Source organism: Crinia signifera, chromosome 8, assembly GCF_055691185.1.
Source record: "Crinia signifera chromosome 8, ASM5569118v1, whole genome shotgun sequence".
NCBI lineage: Eukaryota > Metazoa > Chordata > Amphibia > Anura > Myobatrachidae > Crinia > Crinia signifera.
In genome coordinates, this window is record NC_139224.1 from 2,828,835 (window position 1) to 2,847,096 (window position 18,262).

Below are 18,262 nucleotides of genomic sequence, written 5' to 3' on the forward strand. Positions count from 1 at the left end.
CACAAAGAGAAAACGTCAAATACATATGGTTCACCAAAAGGTGCAAAACCTTCATAATCATCAAGAATAAAAAGGCCAAATTAGACTTTGCCTCCCCCACAAAAAAAAGCCTCTTAAAAAAAAAAAAAAAAAAGCTGTTCTAGAACAACATTTGTTGGACAGATAAAATGAAGATTACCCTGTACCAGAATGAGGGGAATACCAAATGGAGAAGGCTTGGTATGGGTCATGAACCAAAGCATACAACCTCTGTAAATCACAGCGTTGGCAGCGTGATGGCCTGTTCCTGCACGGCCTCCAATGACATTGCGTCACCAGTGTTGACTGATGTGACAGAAGCAGCTGAATGCAGTGTATAGATATATACTGTCTGACAGATTTCAGAGTTGAATCGTTGGTGCGTCACATTTCAGATGAACAATGTAAGGCAAAGAAAGTGGAATATTCTGCAATGGCTGAATCGCTCACCTGATCCTAACCTGACTGAGCATCACCTCGCTTGCTAAAGACCAAACTAAGAGACTGAAGACCTCTGCAGGAGGCCCGGCAAAGCAGATCAAAGGGGGACACCCAGCATTTGGCGATGTCCATGGGTTCCAGACTTCAGGCTTTCATTTTATAATTATGAAGCTTTTGTCCAATTATATTTGAGCCCCTGAAAATAAGGGACTGTGTATAAATATGGTTCATATTCCTAAACAGTTCATACAATATAGTATAACCTCTAGAATTAAAGCTGAAAGTCTGAACCTTCATTGATTCAGTTTGAATCCAATGTGTTGGAATACGGAGCCAAAATGAATAACATTGTGTCAGTGCCCACATATATGTGGCCCTAACTATAGATAATTACAAGTCCTGCAGTCAGCCACTAGAGACCTGATGCAGTATCCTGCCGTAGAGCTCTCCGTGTTCCCGGTAATTGTTCCTCTACACATGACTGTATGACTGGATGGGGCTGCTTTATGTTATGTCATTTGTTCTCTACAGTAAGTGCCCATAATGTGTTTCCAGGGCGCCAGCTGTTACGGTTTCAGGAAGATCTCGTATCCTCGGCTGTCGCAGAGTTGAATTATGGGCTGTGTCTTATGACAAAAGAAGCGCGCAATGCGGAGGGGGAGCCCTACGATCCCGATGTACTGTATTATATTTTCCTCTGCATTCAGAAGGTGAGTACTGTACGTTTTGTATAACATGGACTTCATACTACGCACGTCCCATCGCATCTAGTAGTGTTATAGTGTTCTGTTTACATCAAAGCAGTCCCCATGTATCTGAGGAACTGTGGTGTCCTCCATGTTTTGAAATTATTGCAGCTGACACAGTTGGGAGGGTTCTCCCTCTGATGCTCCCTTTATGGTACAGTGGTCAGCTGTGATGCATACTCAATGTTTTTGTATTCTGTTCTTATGTATATCCTCTCTTTCAGTACCTGTGTGAGAATGGCAGGGTGGACGATATATTTTCAGATCCTTACTACATCAAGTTCACCGAGTGGCTCCACGGAAGCCTGAGGACATTTCTACCCAGAGTGACGCCCCTTGGTAAGAGCTACCTGTTATCCCATGCAGACTGATGTCCAGCACATAAGCTTACTAGGTTTTTGGTCTGGTACGCATATCCGCAGCCTTTCAGTGATGTCACTAGTGATCTGATTGGCAAAATTCTCATGACTGTTCCAGGTTAAAGGGGCAGAAATAGTAGATTCATTGGTACTCTTAACCTAGCACGGCGCCCATCGCGGCCATCAAATGCACTAAAAAACGGGTGCGACGCGATGCCCGCGATTTCCAATAGGGAACAATGTTAAAAGTGTGATTGGACGCGATTTTACTGTTCAATGCCTCAATGCCCGCGATTTTTCCATAGGAAACAATGTTAAATGGGCCACAGAGCCCAAATAGTCCCCCTGAAGTCTTAAATGGCCCCCACAATTGTTAACGCCACCCCACGATCAACGTGAACCCGAAGCGTGTCGAGCGCAGGCGGTACGCGTCCTCCGACCTTTTCATACCCCCACTATCCACGTCGGTGTGGAGTTGAGAATAGAATAGTGTGGCGAGCGCAGCGAGCCACCGAGCCCGAAGCATGGCGAGCGGACGCGGATACCTTCACAGGTAAACGCGTCCCTTCGCGGGCTTCATATTCCTATGAAGGAATACACGTCCCTACAGGTAAACGCGTCCCTTCGCGGGGCTCGCTGCGCTCGCCACACTATTCTATTCTCAACTCCACGCCGACGTGGATAGTGGGGGTATGAAAAGGTCGGAGGACGCGTACCGCCGCCCCTCGCGGGCTCGCTGCGCTCGACACGCTTCGGGTTCACGTTGATCGTGGGGTGGCGTTAACAATTGTGGGGGCCATTTAAGACTTCAGGGGGACTATTAGGGCTCTGTGGCCCATTTAACATTGTTTCCTATGGAAAAATCGTGGGCATTGAGGCATTGAACAGTAAAATCGCGTCCAATCACACTTTTAACATTGCTGTAGTCATTACTATCTGTCACATTTCCCGGGTCACCTAGCTGGTGCACAGCTGTAGTCATTACTATCTGTCACATTTCCCGGGTCACCTAGCTGGTGCACAGGTGTAGTCATTACTAAGGCTACATACCTTTGATAAGAAGCAGCAAATCCTGCACAGTGAAAAGAAATAGTCACTTATAACGGTATATCCTAGGTTTTGATCTGCACTTAGATACCTGTATATAAAACACAAATTAATTATTGGGGTTTTGGACTTGCACGACCAACTCTCTAGCAGCCCTAGGTAGTACCCTTGTCTCTCAAGGACCCGTTTGGCCAGCCCTGTTCTTGGGTGTGGACTGATACGGACTGCTGCTCACAGACTGAGATTTACAAGGGTTATATGAGTTCTGAACATAAAGGGCCGATATCCGTCCCCCATTGTCACATCTGTGCTATGAAGAGGGGTATACAGGTTGCAATGGGAGTTTGGAGAGGAATCCGGCTGTACAACGGGGAGGGGGGGACGACAATACTTCCGAGTGTTCTATTAAATGTAACACTGCTGTCTCTTTGTTACAGGATTTGTAATCCCCAGCCACGTAACCGAAGAGATGCTCTGGGAGTGCAAGCAACTGGGGGCGCACTCCCCGGCCACATTACTCACTACGCTCATGTTCTTCAACACAAAGTAAGCGCATGACTTCCGGCACCTCACACGTCACTACATCAGATCACGGCTAACTGCCATTATTACATCACTCAGAACGTAGGGTCCAGTGCCAAACAAGGAACCTACTAGTTACAGCCAGTCAGAATGACGACTTCTGCAAAGTACTCTCACTTTGAGCTGTGACAGGTTTTAGCCCATAAACTCTCTACCCCTCCCCCAGTGTATCTGCTCCTACCGCCAGTCTGTCTTCACAGCGCCCTCACCAGACAGTTTGAAACATATAATTGTCCCTGCAAAAATTACTTTCACTTTCTGTTATGACCTCTTTTAGCACACAAAGGAGTAATTTGGTCCGTAGCAGTATTCACCTCCTAGAAAGTGAGGTGTAGTTGTATGGATGTTGGAGCGGTTGGCAAAACACTCTGGACCGTTGCTTCGTTAGCTGGTAGAACAATTCTATGTAAATATAGAACATAATGGCAGATCAGAAGCACGTGGCCAGTGTAGTCTGCACTCATTATAATGTCTCTTAGTAAGTGTGACAGCTACGCACTTTATATATAACTAGGGAATGTGTATAATTGTGCTTAATGGTGACTTGCGCTGACTGACTCCCAGTAGTGTCACCCCCCCCATCTCCTCCCAGTAGTGTCACCCCCTCTACATTTCATATCCGTACGAGCTATCCCAGGCAGATCTCCTCTCTCCCCCTCCTGCCCTATGTATTCCCAGCTTGTCAGCTTTTACGTAAAAAAATATCATGTACTTCTGGTTTCCTATTGGTTCAGAGTCCTCTGCCTGCATCATTATGAGATATTGATATGGGAACCCCACAGCTTTTACCAGACTCTCTCAGCCAGAGCCTATAGGGTGAATGTTTGCAGCCTGGCCGAATGTCCGGCCCTGGTGCCAGAATCCTGGTGCTAGCATGCGGCCGAACGGGAGAGAAATCATTAGTTGTTCCCACGCCATCTAATGATTACTCTCCCCTTCAGTAATAAGTCAGTCTATACCCTTGATGGCTAACCTTGACACTCCAGCTGCTGTTTAAATATACATCCCAGCATGCTCTGCTTCAGTTTTGTTATTTGGCCATGCTAAATCTGATGCAGAGCATGCTGGGATGTGTAGTTCAACAACAGCTGGAGTGTCAAGGTTAGCAATCAAGGCTGTAGACTGACTCTTATTCCGGCCCCAGATCGCTGAAAAGGGGGCGGGCACTGTCGTCATGTGACTTCTACCGCATGCCCTGAGCCTGCATCTCTTGGTGTGAAAAGCTATCCGTAGCTTATTACGGTACTGCATCGCTGCTCTCCGATTTCCCGTGTTTCCCAGTGACCAGGTTTACCTTCCCTTAATGAATTTTTGTTTCTTGTGTAGTTTCACAGTGCCATGCTGGCGCCGTGAAACTACACAAGTACCGAATTTTCTTCTTTTCTTCCTACCAGGTATTTTTTGTTGAAGACCGTGGACCAGCACATGAGATTGGCTTTCTCCAAGGTTCTGAGACAAACTAAAAAAAATCCTTCCAACCCCAAGGATAAGAGCACGAGCATCCGGTACCTGAAGGCGCATGGCATCCACCAGACAGGGCAGCAGAAAGGTAACTTCTACCGAGCCGTGTCCTAGTTACTGCCCTGCTCCCCGGTACCACCTACTTACTCTCCCCCCTCTGACGCTGCAGGTTTCCCCGTGACAGATGACATGTATGCAGAGCAGACGGAGAATCCGGAAAACCCACTGCGATGCCCCATTAAACTATATGATTTCTACCTCTTCAAATGGTATGGAAAACATGGTCTGCTTCTTTACCGTTACATACAGAATCAGGGCACAGATCCCTTTATAATATAAACGTTTCTCATCATTAAGATTTGTCTGATGACGGGGAATTCTGTTCTGCGGTGTGAGTATAGTGCCGGGTTCTCAATCAGAGCCCGCAAAGCGCACTACCAGTCCAGACTTTACACCTATCCATGCTTGGCCTAATCATGCCTGTTATTTTGAACAATCTGTTCTCAAGCATATCCATATAACCGGGACTGGTAATGCGCCTTCTGAACCGGGGCTGGGAAACACGGATATGATGGTTTCTTCAAACTTGTGATTGATCTCCAGGCTGCCTCATCACAGATGTACTAGATCACAATGCGCTATAGCACGTATCTTCCCTACATTGTGCACCGGGAACCCTGTTTACAGCATCAGTGGCGGCTGGCGCTGGGAGATGGGGAGCAAGAGAGCCTGGTGCCAGAGAAAGGCAATGCTAGTTAAAACTAGACCTGCCTCCTCCCCCCATCCTCTCACCCCCTCTCTCTTTCTGACCACCACCCAGTCTTTATTTCTTTTTCTTTCTCTCTCCCAATCCCCTGCTCTCTCCCCCATCCGGTCTGTCACCAGCCTCCCATGCTCTCTTCCCTCTGCCCCCTCTGTTTCTGCACCTTTCTCCTCTATCTCCCCCACCACTCCTTCTCTCTCTCTCTGCTCCTTCACTCTCTCTCTGCTCCTTCTCTCTCTCTCTGCTCCTTCTCTCTCTCTCTGCTCCTTCACTCTCTCTCTGCTCCTTCACTCTCTCTCTCTCTGCTCCTTCACTCTCTCTCTCTCTGCTCCTTCACTCTCTCTCTCTCTCTGCTCCTTCACTCTCTCTCTCTCTGCTCCTTCACTCTCTCTCTCTCTGCTCCTTCACTCTCTCTCTCTGCTCCTTCACTCTCTCTCTCTCTGCTCCTTCACTCTCTCTCTCTCTGCTCCTTCACTCTCTCTCTCTGCTCTTTCACTCTCTCTCTCTCTGCTCCTTCTCTCTCTCTCTCTGCTCCTTCTCTCTCTCTCTGCTCCTTCACTCTCTCTCTGCTCCTTCACTCTCTCTCTCTCTGCTCCTTCACTCTCTCTCTCTCTGCTCCTTCACTCTCTCTCTCTCTGCTCCTTCTCTCTCTCTCTCTGCTCCTTCTCTCTCTCTCTCTGCTCCTTCTCTCTCTCTCTGCTCCTTCTCTCTCTCTCTGCTCCTTCTCTCTCTCTCTGCTCCTTCACTCTCTCTCTGCTCCTTCACTCTCTCTCTGCTCCTTCACTCTCTCTCTGCTCCTTCACTCTCTCTCTCTCTGCTCCTTCACTCTCTCTCTGCTCCTTCTCTCTCTCTCTGCTCCTTCACTCTCTCTCTGCTCCTTCACTCTCTCTCTGCTCCTTCACTCTCTCTCTGCTCCTTCACTCTCTCTCTGCTCCTTCACTCTCTCTCTGCTCCTTCACTCTCTCTCTGCTCCTTCACTCTCTCTCTGCTCCTTCACTCTCTCTCTGCTCCTTCACTCTCTCTCTGCTCCTTCACTCTCTCTCTGCTCCTTCACTCTCTCTCTGCTCCTTCACTCTCTCTCTGCTCCTTCACTCTCTCTCTCTCTGCTCCTTCACTCTCTCTCTCTCTGCTCCTTCACTCTCTCTCTCTCTGCTCCTTCACTCTCTCTCTCTCTGCTCCTTCACTCTCTCTCTGCTCCTTCACTCACTCTCTCTCTCTCTGCTCCTTCACTCACTCTCTCTCTCTCTGCTCCTTCACTCTCTCTCTCTGCTCCTTCTCTCTCTCTCTCTGCTCCTTCTCTCTCTCTCTCTGCTCCTTCTCTCTCTCTCACTGCTCCTTCTCTCTCTCTCTCTGCTCCTTCTCTCTCTCTCTCTGCTCCTTCTCTCTCTGCTCCTTCTCTCTCTCTCTCTGCTCCTTCTCTCTCTCTCTCTGCTCCTTCACTCTCTCTCTCTCTGCTCCTTCACTCTCTCTGCTCCTTCTCTCTCTCTCTGCTCCTTCTCTCTCTGCTCCTTCTCTCTCTCTCTGCTCCTTCTCTCTCTCTCTGCTCCTTCTCTCTCTCTCTGCTCCTTCTCTCTCTCTCTGCTCCTTCACTCTCTCTCTGCTCCTTCTCTCTCTCTCTGCTCCTTCTCTCTCTCTCTGCTCCTTCTCTCTCTCTCTCTGCTCCTTCTCTCTCTCTCTGCTCCTTCTCTCTCTCTCTCTGCTCCTATTCTCTCTCTCTGCTCCTTCTCTCTCTCTCTGCTCCTTCTCTCTCTCTCTGCTCCTTCTCTCTCTCTCTGCTCCTTCTCTCTCTCTCTGCTCCTTCTCTCTCTCTCTGCTCCTTCTCTCTCTCTCTGCTCCTTCTCTCTCTCTCTGCTCCTTCTCTCTCTCTCTGCTCCTTCTCTCTCTCTCTGCTCCTTCTCTCTCTCTCTGCTCCTTCTCTCTCTCTCTGCTCCTTCTCTCTCTCTCTGCTCCTTCTCTCTCTCTCTGCTCCTTCTCTCTCTCTCTGCTCCTTCTCTCTCTCTCTGTCTCTCTCTGCTCCTTCTCTCTCTCTCTCTGTCTCTCTCTGCTCCTTCTCTCTCTCTCTCTGTCTCTCTCTGCTCCTTCTCTCTCTCTCTCTCTCTCTCTGCTCCTTCTCTCTCTCTGCTCCTTCTCTCTCTCTCTGCTCCTTCTCTCTCTCTGCTCCTTCACTCTCTCTCTGCTCCTTCTCTCTCTCTCTGCTCCTTCTCTCTCTCTCTGCTCCTTCACTCTCTCTCTGCTCCTTCACTCTCTCTCTCTCTGCTTCTCTCTCTCTGCTTCTCTCTCTCTGCTCCTTCACTCTCTCTCTGCTCCTTCTCTCTCTCTCTCTGCTCCTTCTCTCTCTCTCTCTGCTCCTTCTCTCTCTCTCTGCTCCTTCTCTCTCTCTCTGCTCCTTCTCTCTCTCTCTGCTCCTTCACTCTCTCTCTCTCTCTCTCTCTGCTCCTTCTCTCTCTCTCTCTCTCTGCTCCTTCTCTCTCTCTCTCTCTCTCTGCTCCTTCTCTCTCTCTCTCTCTCTGCTCCTTCTCTCTCTCTCTCTCTCTCTCTCTCTCTCTCTCTCTGCTCCTTCTCTCTCTCTCTCTCTCTCTCTCTCTGCTCCTTCTCTCTTTGCTCCTTCACTCTCTCTGCTCCTTCACTCTCTCTGCTCCTTCACTCTCTCTCTGCTCCTTCTCTCTCTCTCTCTGCTCCTTCTCTCTCTCTCTCTGCTCCTTCTCTCTCTCTCTGCTCCTTCACTCTCTCTCTCTCTCTGCTCCTTCACTCTCTCTCTCTGCTCCTTCACTCTCTCTCTCTCTCTGCTCCTTCACTCTCTCTCTCTCTCTCTGCTCCTTCACTCTCTCTCTCTCTCTCTGCTCCTTCACTCTCTCTCTCTCTCTCTGCTCCTTCACTCTCTCTCTCTGCTCCTTCACTCTCTCTCTCTCTCTCTGCTCCTTCACTCTCTCTCTCTCTCTGCTCCTTCACTCTCTCTCTCTCTCTGCTCCTTCACTCTCTCTCTCTCTCTGCTCCTTCACTCTCTCTCTCTCTCTCTCTGCTCCTTCACTCTCTCTCTCTCTCTCTCTCTCTCTGCTCCTTCACTCTCTCTCTCTCTCTGCTCCTTCACTCTCTCTCTCTCTCTGCTCCTTCACTTCCTCTCTCTCTCTCTGCTCCTTCACTCTCTCTCTCTCTCTCTGCTCCTTCACTCTCTCTCTCTCTTGCTCCTTCTCTCTCTCTCTGCTCCTTCACTCTCTCTCTCTCTGCTCCTTCACTCTCTCTCTCTCTCTGCTCCTTCACTCTCTCTCTCTCTGCTCCTTCACTCTCTCTCTCTCTCTGCTCCTTCACTCTCTCTCTCTCTGCTCCTTCACTCTCTCTCTCTCTGCTCCTTCACTCTCTCTCTCTGCTCCTTCACTCTCTCTCTCTGCTCCTTCACTCTCTCTCTCTGCTCCTTCACTCTCTCTCTCTGCTCCTTCACTCTCTCTCTCTCTGCTGCTTCACTCTCTCTCTCTGCTGCTTCACTCTCTCTGCTGCTTCACTCTCTCTGCTGCTTCACTCTCTCTGCTGCCTTCTCTCTCTCTGCTCCTTCTCTCTCTCTGCTCCTTCTCTCTCTCTGCTCCTTCTCTCTCTCTCTGCTCCTTCTCCTCTCTCGCTCCTTCTCTCTCTCTCGCTCCTTCTCTCTCTCTCTCGCTCCTTCTCTCTCGCTCCTTCTCTCTCTCTCGCTCCTTCTCTCTCTCTCGCTCCTTCTCTCTCTCTCGCTCCTTCTCTCTCTCTCTCTGCTCCTTCTCTCTCTCTCTCTGCTCCTTCTCTCTCTCTCTCTCTGCTCCTTCTCTCTCTCTCTCTGCTCCTTCTCTCTCTCTCTCTCTCTCTGCTCCTTCTCTCTCTCTCTCTCTCTCTGCTCCTTCTCTCTCTCTCTCTCTCTGCTCCTTCTCTCTCTCTCTCTCTCTGCTCCTTCTCTCTCTCTCTCTGCTCCTTCTCTCTCTCTCTCTGCTCCTTCTCTCTCTCTCTCTGCTCCTTCTCTCTCTCTCTCTGCTCCTTCTCTCTCTCTCTCTGCTCCTTCTCTCTCTCTCTCTGCTCCTTCTCTCTCTCTCTCTGCTCCTTCTCTCTCTCTGCTCCTTCTCTCTCTCTCTGCTCCTTCTCTCTCTCTCTCTGCTCCTTCTCTCTCTCTCTCTGCTCCTTCTCTCTCTCTCTCTGCTCCTTCTCTCTCTCTCTGCTCCTTCTCTCTCTCTCTGCTCCTTCTCTCTCTCTCTCTCTCTGCTCCTTCTCTCTCTCTCTCTCTCTGCTCCTTCTCTCTCTCTCTCTCTCTGCTCCTTCTCTCTCTGCTCCTTCTCTCTCTCTCTCTCTGCTCCTTCTCTCTCTCTCTCTCTGCTCCTTCTCTCTCTCTCTGCTCCTTCTCTCTCGCTCTCTCTCTGCTCCTTCTCTCTCGCTCTCTCTCTGCTCCTTCTCTCTCTCTCTGCTCCTTCTCTCTCGCTCTCTCTCTGCTCCTTCTCTCTCGCTCTCTCTCTGCTCCTTCTCGCTCTCTCTCTGCTCCTTCTCTCTCTCTGCTCCTTCTCTCTCTCTGCTCCTTCTCTCTCTCTCTCTCTCTCTCTCTCGCTCCTTCTCTCTCTCTCTCTCTCTCGCTCCTTTCTCTCTCTCTCTCGCTCCTTCTCTCTCTCTCTCTCGCTCCTTCTCTCTCTCTCTCTCGCTCCTTCTCTCTCTCTCTCTCTCTCTCTCTCTGCTCCTTCTCTCTCTCTCTCTCTGCTCCTTCTCTCTCTCTCTGCTCCTTCTCTCTCTCTCTCTCTGCTCCTTCTCTCTCTCTCTCTCTGCTCCTTCTCTCTCTCTCTCTGCTCCTCTCTCTCTCTGCTCCTTCTCTCTCTCTCTCTCTGCTCCTTCTCTCTCTCTCTCTCTGCTCCTTCTCTCTCTCCTTCTCTCTCTCTCCTTCTCTCTCTCTCTCCTTCTCTCTCTCTCTCCTTCTCTCTCTCTCTCTCTGCTCCTTCTCTCTCTCTCTCGCTCCTTCTCTCTCTCTCTCTCGCTCCTTCTCTCTCTCTCTCTCGCTCCTTCTCTCTCTCTCTCTCGCTCCTTCTCTCTCTCTCTCTCGCTCCTTCTCTCTCGCTCCTTCTCGCTCCTTCTCGCTCCTTCTCTCGCTCCTTCTCTCGCTCCTTCTCGCTCCTTCTCTCGCTCCTTCTCTCGCTCCTTCTCTCGCTCCTTCTCTCTCTCTCGCTTGCTCCTTCTCTCTCTCTCGCGCTCCTTCTCTCTCTCTCGCGCTCCTTCTCTCTCTCGCGCGCTCCTTCTCTCTCTCGCTCGCGCGCTCCTTCTCTCTCTCGCTCGCGCGCTCCTTCTCTCTCTCTCTTGCTCGCGCGCTCCTTCTCTCTCTCGCTCGCGCGCTCCTTCTCTCTCTCTCGCTCGCGCGCTCCTTCTCTCTCTCTCGCTCGCGCGCTCCTTCTCTCTCTCTCGCTCGCGAGCTCCTTCTCTCTCTCTCGCTCGCGCGCTCCTTCTCTCTCTCTCGCTCGCGCGCTCCTTCTCTCTCGCTCGCGCGCTCCTTCTCTCTCTCTCGCTCGCGCGCTCCTTCTCTCTCTCTCGCGCGCTCCTTCTCTCTCTCGCTCCTTCTCTCTTGCTCCTTCTCTCTCTCGCTCCTTCTCTCGCTCTCTTGCTCCTTCTCTCTCTCGCTCCTTCTCTCGCTCGCTCGCTCCTTCTCTCGCTCGCTCGCTCCTTCTCTCGCTCGCTCGCTCCTTCTCTCGCTCCTTCTCTCGCTCGCTCCTTCTCTCGCTCGCTCCTTCTCTCGCTCGCTCCTTCTCTCTCTCTCGCTCCTTCTCTCTCTCTCGCTCCTTCTCTCTCTCTCGCTCCTTCTCTCTCTCTCGCTCCTTCTCTCTCTCTCTCGCTCCTTCTCTCTCTCTCTCGCTCCTTCTCTCTCGCTCCTTCTCTCTCGCTCCTTCTCTCTCGCTCCTTCTCTCTCGCTCCTTCTCTCTCTCTCGCTCCTTCTCTCTCGCTCCTTCTCTCTCTCTCGCTCCTTCTCTCTCTCTCTGCTCCTTCTCTCTCTCTCTCTGCTCCTTCTCTCTCTCTCTGCTCCTTCTCTCTCTCTCTCTGCTCCTTCTCTCTCTCTCTCTGCTCCTTCTCTCTCTCTCTCTGCTCCTCTCTCTCTCTCTCTTGCTCCTTCTCTCTCTCTCTGCTCGCTTGCTCCTTCTCTCGCTCGCTTGCTCCTCTCTCTCGCTCGCTTGCTCCTTCTCTCTCTCCTTCTCTCTCTCTCGCTCGCTTGCTCCTTCTCTCTCTCTCGCTCGCTTGCTCCTTCTCTCTGCTCCTTCTCTTTCTCTCTCTCTCTCCTTCTCTCTCTCTCTCGCTCCTTCTCTCTCTCTCTCTCTCTCTCGCTTCTTCTCTCTCGCTCGCTCCTTCTCGCTCTCTTGCTCCTTCTCTCGCTCGCTCGCTCCTTCGCTCGCTCCTTCTCTCGCTCGCTCCTTCTCTCGCTCCTTCTCTCTCGCTCGCTCCTTCTCTCTCGCGCTCCTTCTCTCTCGCTCGCTTGCTCTCTCTCTCTCGCTCGCTTGCTCCTTCTCTCTCTCGCTTGCTCCTTCTCTCTCTCGCTCCTTCTCTCTCTCGCTCCTTCTCTCTCTCGCTCCTTCTCTCTCTCTGCTCTCGCTCCTTCTCTCTCTCTCTCCTTCTCTATCTCTCGCTCCTTCTCTCTCTCTCTCCTTCTCTATCTCTCGCTCCTTCTCTCGCTCCTTCTCTCTCCTTCTCTCGCTCCTTCTCTCTCGCTCGCTCCTTCTCTCGCTCCTTCTCGCTCTCTTGCTCCTCTCGCTCGCTCCTTCTCTCGCTACTCGCTCCTTCTCGCTCGCTCCTTCTCTCGCTCGCTCCTTCTCTCGCTCTCTCGCTCCTTCTCGCTCGCTCCTTCTCTCGCTCGCTCCTTCTCTCTCTCTCGCTCCTTCTCTCTCTCTCGCTCCTTCTCTCTCTCGCTCCTTCTCTCTCTCGCTCCTTCTCTCTCTCTCGCTCCTTCTCTCTCTGCTCCTTCTCTCTCTCTCTGCTCCTTCTCTCTCTCTCTCGCTCCTTCTCTCTCTCTCTCGCTCCTTCTCTCTCTCTCTGCTCCTTCTCTCTCTCGCGCTCCTTCTCTCTCTCTCTCGCGCTCCTTCTCTCTCTCTCTCGCGCTCCTTCTCTCTCTCTCTCTCGCGCTCCTTCTCTCTCTCTCTCGCGCTCCTTCTCTCTCTCTCTTGCGCTCCTTCTCTCTCTCTTGCGCTCCTTCTCTCTCTCTCTCTGCTCCTCTCTCTCTGCTCCTCTCTCTCTCTCTGCTCCTTCTCTCTCTCTCTGCTCCTTCTCTCTCTCTCTGCTCCTTCTCTCTCTCTCTGCTCCTTCTCTCTCTCTCTGCTCCTTCTCTCTCTCTCTGCTCCTCTCTCTCTCTGCTCCTTCTCTCTCTCTCTGCTCCTTCTCTCTCTCTGCTCCTTCTCTCTCTCTCTGCTCCTTCTCTCTTTTTCTGCTCCCTCTCTCTTTTTCTGCTCCCTCTCTCTCTCTCTGCTCCCTCTCTCTCTCTCTGCTCCCTCTCTCGCTCCTTCTCTCTCTCTCTCGCTCCTTCTCTCTCTCTCTCGCTCCTTCTCTCTCTCTCTCGCTCCTTCTCTCTCTCTCTCGCTCCTTCTCTCTCTCTCTCGCTCCTTCTCTCTCTCTCTCTCGCCCCTTCTCTCTCTCTCTCTCGCCCCTTCTCTCTCTCTCTCTCGCCCCTTCTCTCTCTCTCTCTCGCCCCTTCTCTCTCTCTCTCTCGCCCCTTCTCTCTCTCTCTCTCGCTCCTTCTCTCTCTCTCTCGCTCTCTGCTCCTTCTCTCGCTCTCTGCTCCTTCTCTCGCTCTCTGCTCCTTTTCTCGCTCTCTGCTCCTTCTCTCGCTCTCTGCTCCTTCTCTCGCTCTCTGCTCCTTCTCTCGCTCTCTGCTCCTTCTCTCGCTCTCTGCTCCTTCTCTCGCTCTCTGCTCCTTCTCTCGCTCTCTGCTCCTTCTCTCTCTCTGCTCCTTCTCTCTCTCTCTGCTCCTTCTCTCTCTCTCTGCTCCTTCTCTCTCTCTCTGCTCCTTCTCTCTCTCTCTGCTCTCTCTCTCTCTCGCTCCCTCTCTCTCTCTCTCTCGCTCCTTCTCTCTCTCTCTCGCTCCTTCTCTCTCTCTCTCGCTCCTTCTCTCTCTCTCTCTCGCGCTCCTTCTCTCTCTCGCGCTCCTTCTCTCTCTCTCTCTCTCGCTCCTTCTCTCTCTCGCTCCTTCTCTCTCTCTCTCTCGCTCCTTCTCTCTCTCGCTCCCTCTCTCTCTCTCGCTCCCTCTCTCTCTCTCGCTCCTTCTCTCTCTCGCTCCCTCTCTCTCTCTCGCTCCCTCTCTCTCTCTCGCTCCCTCTCTCTCTCTCGCTCCCTCTCTCTCTCTCGCTCCCTCTCTCTCTCTCTCGCTCCCTCTCTCTCTCTCTCGCTCCCTCTCTCTCTCTCTCGCTCCCTCTCTCTCTCTCTCGCTCCCTCTCTCTCTCTCGCTCCCTCTCTCTCTCTCGCTCCCTCTCTCTCTCTCGCTCCCTCTCTCTCTCTCGCTCCCTCTCTCTCTCTCGCTCCCCCTCTCTCTCTCGCTCCCTCTCTCGCTCTCTGCTCCTCTCTCGCTCTCTGCTCCTTCTCTCTGCTCTGCTCCTTCTCTCTCTCTCTCTGCTCCCTCTCTCTCTCTGCTCCCTCTCTCGCTTCTCTCTCTCTCTCTCGCTCCTTCTCTCTCTCTCGCGCTCCTTCTCTCTCTCGCGCTCCTTCTCTCTCTCTCTCTCGCGCTCCTTCTCTCTCTCTCTCTCCGCGCTCCTTCTCTCTCTCGCGCTCCTTCTCTCTCTCTCTTGCGCTCCTTCTCTCTCTCTCTTGCGCTCCTTCTCTCTCTCTCTTGCGCTCCTTCTCTCTCTCTCTTGCGCTGCTCCTCTCTCTCTGCTCCTCTCTCTCTCTGCTCCTTCTCTCTCTCTCTGCTCCTTCTCTCTCTCTCTGCTCCTTCTCTCTCTCTCTGCTCCTTCTCTCTCTCTCTGCTCCTTCTCTCTCTCTCTGCTCCTTCTCTCTCTCTCTGCTCCTTCTCTCTCTCTCTGCTCCCTCTCTCTCTCTCTGCTCCCTCTCTCGCTCCTTCTCTCTCTCTCTCTCGCTCCTTCTCTCTCTCTCTCGCTCCTTCTCTCTCTCTCTCTCGCTCCTTCTCTCTCTCTCTCGCTCCTTCTCTCTCTCGCTCCTTCTCTCTCTCGCTCCTTCTCTCTCTCTCTCTCGCTCCTTCTCTCTCTCTCTCTCTCGCTCCTTCTCTCTCTCTCGCTCTCTGCTCCTTCTCTCGCTCTCTGCTCCTTCTCTCGCTCTCTGCTCCTTCTCTCTCTCTCTCTCTGCTCCTTCTCTCTCTCTGCTCCTTCTCTCTCTCTCTGCTCCTTCTCTCTCTCTGCTCCTTCTCTCTCTCTCTGCTCCTTCTCTCTCTCTCTGCTCCTTCTCTCTCTCTCTGCTCCCTCTCTCTCTCTCTCTCTCGCTCCTTCTCTCTCTCTCTGCTCCTTCTCTCTCTCTCTGCTCCTTCTCTCTCTCTCTGCTCCTTCTCTCTCTCTCTGCTCCTTCTCTCTCTCTCTGCTCCTTCTCTCTCTCTCTGCTCCTTCTCTCTCTCTCTGCTCCTTCTCTCTCTCTCTGCTCCTTCTCTCTCTCTCTCTCTCGCTCCTTCTCTCTCTCTCTCGCTCCTTCTCTCTCTCTCTCGCTCCTTCTCTCTCTCTCTCTCGCGCTCCTCTCTCTCTCTCTCGCGCTCCTCTCTCTCTCTCTCGCGCTCCTCTCTCTCTCTCTCGCGCTCCTTCTCTCTCTCTCTCTCTCGCTCCTTCTCTCTCTCTCTCTCTCGCTCCTTCTCTCTCTCTCTCTCGCTCCTTCTCTCTCTCGCTCCTTCTCTCTCTCTCTCTCGCTCCCTCTCTCTCTCTCTCGCTCCCTCTCTCTCTCTCGCTCCCTCTCTCTCTCTCGCTCCCTCTCTCTCTCTCGCTCCTTCTCTCTCTCTCGCTCCCTCTCTCTCTCTCTGCTCCCTCCCCTCTCTCTCTCTGCTCCTTCTCTCTCTCTCGCTCTCTGCTCCTTCTCTCGCTCTCTGCTCCTCTCTCGCTCTCTGCTCCTCTCTCGCTCTCTGCTCCTTCTCTCTGCTCTGCTCCTTCTCTCTCTCTGCTCCTTCTCTCTCTCTCTCTGCTCCCTCTCTCTCTCTGCTCCCTCTCTCTCTGCTCCCTCTCTCTCTCTGCTCCCTCTCTCGCTTCTCTCTCTCTCTCTCGCTCTTTCTCTCTCGCTCCTTCTCTCTCTCTCTCTCGCTCCTCTCTCTCTCTCGCTCCTTCTCTCTCTCTCTCTCTCTCGCTTCTTCTCTCTCTCTCTCTCGCTTCTTCTCTCTCTCTCTCGCTCCTTCTCTCTCTCTCTCGCTCCTTCTCTCTCTCTCGCTCCTTCTCTCTCTCTCCTTCTCTCTCTCTCTCTCTCTCCTTCTCTCTCTCTCTCTCGCTCCTTCTCTCTCTCTCTCTCTCGCTCCTTCTCTCGCTCCTTCTCTCGCTCCTTCTCTCGCTCCTTCTCTCGCTCCTTCTCTCGCTCCTTCTCTCTCTCTCTCTCTCGCTCCTTCTCTCTCTCTCGCTCTCTCTCTCGCTTGCTCCTTCTCTCTCTCTCGCTTGCTCCTTCTCTCTCTCTCTCGCTTGCTCCTTCTCTCTCTCTCGCTTGCTCCTTCTCTCTCTCTCTCTCGCGCTCCTTCTCTCTCTCGCTCGCGCGCTCCTTCTCTCTCTCTCGCTCGCGCGCTCCTTCTCTCTCTCTCGCTCGCGCGCTCCTTCTCTTTCTCTCGCTCGCGCGCTCCTTCTCTCTCTCTCGCTCGCGCGCTCCTTCTCTCTCTCTCGCTCGCGCGCTCCTTCTCTCTCTCTCTCGCTCGCGCGCTCCTTCTCTCTCTCTCGCTCGCTTGCTCCTTCTCTCTCTCTCGCTCGCTTGCTCCTTCTCTCTCTCTCTCTCGCTCCTTCTCTCTCTCGCTCCTTCTCTCTCTCGCTCCTTCTCTCTCTCGCTCCTTCTCTCTCTCGCTCCTTCTCTCTCTCGCTCCTTCGCTCTCTCGCTCCTTCGCTCTCTCGCTCCTTCTCTCTCGCTCCTTCTCTCGCTCGCTCGCTCCTTCTCTCGCTCGCTCCTTCTCTCGCTCGCTCCTCTCTCTCTCTCTCGCTCCTTCTCTCTCTCTCTCGCTCCTTCTCTCTCTCTCCTTCTCTCTCTCTCTCTCCTTCTCTCTCTCTCGCTCCTTCTCTCTCTCTCGCTCCTTCTCTCTCTCTCGCTCCTTCTCTCTCTCTCTCTCGCTCCTTCTCTCTCTCTCTCGCTCCTTCTCTCTCTCTCTCGCTCCTTCTCTCTCTCTCTCGCTCCTTCTCTCTCTCTCTCGCTCCTTCTCTCTCTCTCTCGCTCCTTCTCTCTCGCTCCTTCTCTCTCGCTCCTCTCTCGCTCCTTCTCTCTCTCTCGCTCCTTCTCTCTCTCTCGCTCCTTCTCTCTCTCTCGCTCCCTCTCTCTCGCTCCTTCTCTCTCTCTCTCTGCTCCTTCTCTCTCTCTCTCTCTGCTCCTTCTCTCTCTCTCTGCTCCTTCTCTCTCTCTCTCTGCTCCTTCTCTCTCTCTCTCTGCTCCTTCTCTCTCTCTCTCTGCTCCTTCTCTCTCTCTCTCTGCTCCTTTCTCTCTCTCTCTGCTCCTTCTCTCTCTCTCTCTCTGCTCCTTCTCTCTCTCTCTCCTTCTCTCTCTCTCGCTCGCTTGCTCCTTCTCTCTCTCTCTCTCGCTTGCTCCTTCTCTCTCTCTCGCTCGCTTGCTCCTTCTCTCTGCTCCTTCTCTTTCTCTCTGCTCTCGCTCCTTCTCTCTCTCTCCTTCTCTCTCTCTCTCCTCTCTCTCTCTCGCTCCTTCTCTCTCTCTCTCTCTCGCTCCTTCTCTCTCGCTCCTTCTCTCGCTCGCTCCTTCGCTCGCTCGCTTCTTCTCTCGCTCGCTCCTTCTCTCGCTCCTTCTCTCTCGCTCGCTCCTTCTCTCTCGCTCGCTTGCACCTTCTCTCTTTCTCGCTCGCTTGCTCCTTCTCTCTCTCGCTCGCTTGCTCTTCTCTCTCTCGCTCCTTCTCTCTCTCGCTCCTTCTCTCTCTCGCTCCTTCTCTCTCTCTGCTCTCGCTCCTTCTCTCTCTCTCTCCTTCTCTATCTCTCGCTCCTTCTCTCTCTCTCTCCTTCTCTATCTCTCGCTCCTTCTCTCGCTCCTTCTCTCTCCTTCTCTCGCTCCTTCTCTCTCCTTCTCTCGCTCCTTCTCTCTCGCTCGCTCCTTCTCTCGCTCCTTCTCGCTCTCTTGCTCCTCTCGCTCGCTCCTTCTCTCGCTCTCTCGCTCCTTCTCTCTCGCTCGCTATCGCTCCTTCTCTCTCGCTCGCTCCTTCTCTCGCTCGCTCCTTCTCTCGCTCTCTCGCTCCTGCTCGCTCGCTCCTTCTCTCGCTCGCTCCTTCTCTCTCTCTCGCTCCTTCTCTCTCTCGCTCCTTCTCTCTCTCTCGCTCCTTCTCTCTCTCTCGCTCCTTCTCTCTCTCGCTCCTTCTCTCTCTCGCTCCTTCTCTCTCTCGCTCCTTCTCTCTCTCGCTCCTTCTCTCTCTCGCTCCTTCTCTCTCTCGCTCCTTCTCTCTCTGCTCCTCTCTCTCTCTCTGCTCCTTCTCTCTCTCTCTGCTCCTTCTCTCTCTCTCTGCTCCTTCTCTCTCTCTCTGCTCCTTCTCTCTCTCTCTGCTCCTTCTCTCTCTCTCTGCTCCTTCTCTCTCTCTGCTCCTTCTCTCTCTCTCTGCTCCTTCTCTCTCTCTCTGCTCCTTCTCTCTCTCTCTGCTCCTTCTCTCTCTCTCTCGCTCCTTCTCTCTCTCTCTCGCTCCTTCTCTCTCTCTCTCGCTCCTTCTCTCTCTCTCTCGCTCCTTCTCTCTCTCTCTCGCTCCTTCTCTCTCTCTCTCTCTCTCGCTCCTTCTCTCTCTCTCTCTC

The 18,262-nt window shown here is 52.8% G+C and overlaps 1 protein-coding gene across 6 annotated transcripts in view; it reads left to right on the top strand.

Moving 5' to 3' along the window:
• The window catches only part of QRICH1 (glutamine rich 1), a 50,228-nt gene that overhangs the window by 24,885 nt on the left and 7,081 nt on the right, over nucleotides 1-18,262 (top strand). For all 6 annotated transcript variants that reach the window (XM_083155571.1, XM_083155567.1, XM_083155572.1 and 3 more), the window contains 5 exons: nucleotides 1,015-1,169; nucleotides 1,430-1,544; nucleotides 3,049-3,157; nucleotides 4,588-4,742; nucleotides 4,824-4,923. In XM_083155571.1, coding sequence (XP_083011697.1) covers nucleotides 1,015-1,169; nucleotides 1,430-1,544; nucleotides 3,049-3,157; nucleotides 4,588-4,742; nucleotides 4,824-4,923 — 634 coding nt within the window. The remainder of the gene's footprint in view (nucleotides 1-1,014; nucleotides 1,170-1,429; nucleotides 1,545-3,048; nucleotides 3,158-4,587; nucleotides 4,743-4,823; nucleotides 4,924-18,262) is intronic.